The 4,898-nt window shown below is 44.1% G+C and overlaps 1 protein-coding gene and 1 non-coding gene across 2 annotated transcripts; both read right to left on the bottom strand.

Moving 5' to 3' along the window:
• Positions 1-403: 403 nt before the first annotated feature.
• Positions 404-476, bottom strand: TRNAK-CUU. Its single transcript has one exon. It is a non-coding gene; the product is annotated as a tRNA-Lys (tRNA).
• Positions 477-1,198: 722 nt separating this feature from the next.
• LOC116192699 (methylsterol monooxygenase 1-2-like) lies at positions 1,199-4,212 on the bottom strand. Its single transcript, XM_031521310.1, has 5 exons — positions 3,697-4,212; positions 3,180-3,502; positions 1,928-2,075; positions 1,809-1,841; positions 1,199-1,721 (listed from the first exon to the last, which is right to left on the bottom strand). Exons 1-5 carry the CDS (start codon positions 4,024-4,026, stop codon positions 1,689-1,691), a joined length of 867 nt encoding a protein of 288 aa, XP_031377170.1. The 5' UTR covers positions 4,027-4,212; the 3' UTR covers positions 1,199-1,688.
• Positions 4,213-4,898: the final 686 nt, after the last annotated feature.

A 4,898-nucleotide genomic window follows, 5' to 3' on the forward strand; every position in this document is an offset into this window, starting at 1 on the left:
CACACATTGAAAAGGTCATCAAGCATTAATCGGATGATCAAGTGGATTGCACAAGCACGGCATCGGTCACTCGATTTCTTATGGATGAGCTCCTATGAAGTCGAACGTGATGAAATAGAATGAAACAACAACGGCCGGGAACACAAGCTGTCAACCGGGAAAACATTTTGTGTAGCCTCATGATTATAAGAAAATCAGACTGGAATGGCATTCATGGGGGTCTTATGATACGAGAGATGCTTCAGTGACATACATATGAGCTCTCTCTGGGCCGCGACTGAATTTCGAGCCCACGGTCTTAAATTATGCCATTTCGACCTGTTGGGTTTGGATTTTGGGCCCAATGCCCAAATGTTTGATTCATGAAATGACAAAAAATTGACCCCTGAAAAAAAAAGAAATACGCCCACCGTGGGGCTCGAACCCACGACCACAAGGTTAAGAGCCTTGCGCTCTACCGACTGAGCTAGACGGGCTTTTTTGTCGGACTTATTGTTCTTTTTATAGACCAAAGAAAGACCATTAAATATATACAACCGCAAAAATTATGGGGGACAAATTATCCAATGGGCAATTGCACTTCCGAGAATGACTACACGATTGCATAGATAATAACCATTTCTCAAAAATAATATATCCATCTGTACTTATGTGCGCCGCCTGGTTGTTTTTTAGTTTCCACACTTACCGGTTCTGTCAAATATTGGATTATGTTGAACCAAAGTGATAATCCTCAAATACTAAGGCCCTAGGAGAGGAGGGAGCGACGATACCCACCCTTTAATTTTGTATGAGTTATTTTATTTTGTTGTGAGTAGAATTAGATTAAAATTGTGATTTTAAAATCACATTTGCAAACCAAACAAGTCATAAGGTCATAGGAGAGGAGGAGGGACGATGCCCTCCCAAGACCATAGGAGACTCAATGACGAATACTGGCCTTATGTGCAAAAGGAACTCATCGCGTGGGAGAAAAGAATAAAATCTTGTTCCAACATGTGCATTTTCGTCCCGTGGGAGAGTATATTGGACCCCATCTTAGGTCCATTCTCCATCACATAAAAGATAAAAAAATCCGCCACGCCTGCCTTCTTCTTTTCAAGTTCTTTCTAGGATAGTCCACAAGATCCATGGCTGAAAATTCTCCATGTAACATGTACATACTATGACAGCTATCTTTCGTAAGAACATCCAGGCATGTTAATGCTTTACCTATTTCAGCATGAAGGTAGCTTTTTACATGTTTAATATGATTCCAATTCAACGTTACACTCGGGTATTATAAGCCAGAAGCACTGGAGTCTACAAACATAGGTACTTGAATCTACAAAACAATAGTCGGATCGAGTTAGTGCTGAGAGAGTCCGAGACAGAATGAGGGGATTGAACGTAAATTCACAATCTATGACCTACGTTCATTCCAACAGTCTCAAGACAGACTCGCAGTTCAACTCATCTCCCCTCCCCACGCTCTAACAAAATTCACATTTTGGGGAAAAAGATCATGACTGGATCTTTCACCAAACTACTTCTGCTTTTTAATATGTAAGGCCCGAGATGCTGCTGACTTGGAATCACATGTGAAGGAAGTGGCAATTTGAACACGACGAAACTGTTGTCCTGAAGATGTCCTCTACACAGCCATCTCAGCTAATCCTGACTAGATTGACCGCGCTCTCAACCACTGCTCACTGCATTTTCTCTGATTCATCGTCCTTCATCTGTATCAGTTGAACAACATCTATCATTCGAGGAAAGAAACATTCAAGGAACAGTATAAATAAATATGAGTCACATGCACACTGTACCTTTGCAACTAGCTTCTTGTGATAACGGTAACCCTGATATAAACAAACCCAAAAGGAATCGGTCAGTTCGATTTCCATCACGTGAATATATGAGGCACAGGCATGCTGGAGATGCTTACCTTGTCAGTTCCATATAAGAAGTCACAGTAGGTGAATACCGAAGCAAAGTTGCTGTGGCTCTGCCCTCCAACATAATGGTGATAATCATGATGGTCTGCACCACCATAAAACGGGATGTACTTTGTGGGACTCCAGGGCAAGTCGTACCTGTTTCATCACAATAGATGAGACAAACATCGGGAGGTCGAATATAACAGGAAACAATAAAGGGCGTAATCATTGTGTCCATTTGCAGCTGAATGATTACGTAAATGACTAGATGAGCAAGGAAATAATTTATGTTCCTTCACATTGAAGCTCCAACAGACAGCAAGGATACTCATATTTGATATCCTTCGAGTTTTACAGTTGCCTCGAACTGCCAGTATTTCTATCAAAATGATTTCAGCTCAATTAATCAACAACGACAAATCAAACTTCCTGACTCAACAAACAATCACCTCAGACCTCTTTCTGCATCCTACTTCAGCGCCATAGTCCTGACTTAGTTCAGGAGAATCTAAAGCAGCTTCCTTTCTATCATCTAAAACAACTTCTCCCTGAAATTTCCGATTCCGCAAAGACCTCTCGTCGCTGCCAGACTTCCTTCGGAACCAAATCTCTCATACCAAAGAAACCCCTTGTTCCCTAGATGATCTCAGAATTGAAAAGGATTTGTCTACGGCAGAGTAATGTATACAGTGAGCTGTTCAACATTGATAAACAAATTCTAGTTTTACCATACAGCGAAAATCCAGGAATAGGACCAGCAATCCCATTGAAGAGTGGCATGATAACACGAGTCCAAAGAAGTTTTATGACCTTGTGGCATAATAACACGAGTCCAAAGAAGTTTTATGACCTTGTGGCATAATAACACGAGTCCAAAGAAGTTTTACGACCTTGACCATAGCGACTAAGATAACACGAACACACAATTCACACCCACCCTCATAATGACAATAAAGCAATTCTAAGATGATCTAGGATAAGCTCTCTTTCATAGAGAGGAAGCCAATGGAGAGCACGCATAGTCATAAGATAAAGAAAAAGTGAAAAGGAAAAGAGGCAATGCTGATCCCACTTTTCCATCAGCAAAAAAGGAGATCCACTATTGAAGATCCATCAAATCCCCGGAACCGTGCGTGGGACTTAATTAACAACAGGGATAAAGGAGCAAAGCAAATTCAAAGTCATGACCATGTCATCGCACAGAATGAAAAGGACATCCGGGGAGAGCAATTAAGATTTGAAAACAAAGAGCATGCATACCCGCTGTGAGTCTCAATGGCCTCAATCTGCCGCAAAGCGATCCATAGCCATAAGGTAATCATGTGCCCCGGAGCGATGGCGGGCCCGAGGAAAGACGGGATTCCCAGAATCAGAATCTCAGCCCAGTGCGCGTACGGTGCTGCGAAGCCAATTGGGGCAGTGTACTCGTGATGGACGCGGTGGATTTTCTGGTAACCCCACTTGCAGTGCAAGAACCTGTGGATCCAGTAGTTCGTGTAGTCCTCAATTACGAAGTATACCAATAGCTGCATAAAGATCTCCCATCCCGACGGTAAAGCTAGCCCTGTTCGGATTCCAATCATCTGGGCCGCAAAAGAGGAATCAATTGCAATCACAACATACACTGGAATCACAGCATGACCTTGAGCGATTGAAATCGAATCCAATCCAATCATTCCACTTCAAACCAGACAAGGCGAAACGAAAAAGAGGCCAATTTCAGGGTGCAAGGTGGAAACTTTTATGGGGACAATGAGAAAGGGTAGGTTGAGGTTACCTTGACGGTGGGGTAGGAGACGAGCTGGAGGGGGCCGACGACGAAGAAGAACATCCACATGACGTCCTTGTAACAGCGGAGCATCTCGGAGAAGGAGAGGCGGACGCGGGGCTGGATCTTGTACTTGTCGAGGCCAACGGATCCGGAGAGCTCGAGGAAGACCAAGGGGAGGGGGACGAGGGTGAAGATGAGGAAGAGGAAGAGGATGTTGTGGAGGTAGAGGAAGTAGTCGGACTTGGTGGCGGAGTAGTTGAACCAGAGGGTCTCAGCGAAGGTCAGGCCGCGGCCGAGGGCGGCCTCAGCCTCCCCGATCGAGCCGTAAGGCAGCATTGTCGGTCGCCCCTGGCCGTAACCCTAGCGAGATAGACACACAGAGAGTGCGGGGGAACGGAGAGAGCGTAGCGACAATAGGCAGAGGTTAGAGAGAGAAAGGGGGACAGCGAAAAGGCAACGAAGGAAATGGAGAGAGAGAGAGAGAGAGAGAGAGAGAGAGATTTACTAAAACTGGGGGTGAGGATAGAGAAGCAATGCGCTGGAAGAGTGGACGGTTGTTAAAATCTGCGGGAAGTTCAAAAATGTGGGCCCCACCTTCTCATGCTCGAGTTTCATATTTTACACATCTCACATGCGAGGTCGACAAGACCGCCACGAATAGGGATCGTCTCCCCGCCCCGCCCAACTCCCGGCGGGAGTGATTCCGTCCGGGATTCAGTACACAACTGCACCAACCAACTGTAGAGAACTCTTTTTGATAGATTAAAGATTAGGTCATGTTATTAGTCCGCTGTGACTGTCCCAACAAAGGAAACCTAACCGTCACGGAATATTCCTTTCGTTATAACTCGTTGAGATTTTAGCCCAACTCGATCACCAACACACTAGTAAATTAAGTCCAAGGTCCACTGAGTCAAGTATTATGGGCCGATCACCGTCATCTCATAATACACCCACATAATGACGAGCTCTACATCCTCAATAAAGTTCGAACTCGTGATGTTCAAATGAAACAGTTGATACTTAACTATTAGACCACTGTGCTGATAATAATTGTAGAAAACTCTTACTCTTCCTTTTCATATGCTCGAGCATGCATTTATGTGAATATATGATTGTCGCGATCAATCAGAGTTACGGACCCTGTACTGATTGGGCTCGTTACCTAATTCAATTATAATATCATGTTAATGAAGATTACGTAGACA

Source organism: Punica granatum, chromosome 1 (assembly GCF_007655135.1).
Source record: "Punica granatum isolate Tunisia-2019 chromosome 1, ASM765513v2, whole genome shotgun sequence".
Lineage (NCBI taxonomy): Eukaryota > Viridiplantae > Streptophyta > Magnoliopsida > Myrtales > Lythraceae > Punica > Punica granatum.

Excerpts from the sequence above, each read along its gene's own strand:
- LOC116192699 (XM_031521310.1), bottom strand. The coding sequence starts at position 4,026 with ATGCTGCCTTACGGCTCGATCGGGGAGGCTGAGGCCGCCCTCGGCCGC. Across the intron at positions 3,503-3,696 it reads TCTCCTACCCCACCGTCAAG|ATGATTGGAATCCGAACAGG; the intron begins GTAACCTCAACC and ends TTTGCGGCCCAG. Across the intron at positions 1,722-1,808 it reads ACAAGAAGCTAGTTGCAAAG|ATGAAGGACGATGAATCAGA; the intron begins GTACAGTGTGCA and ends CAACTGATACAG.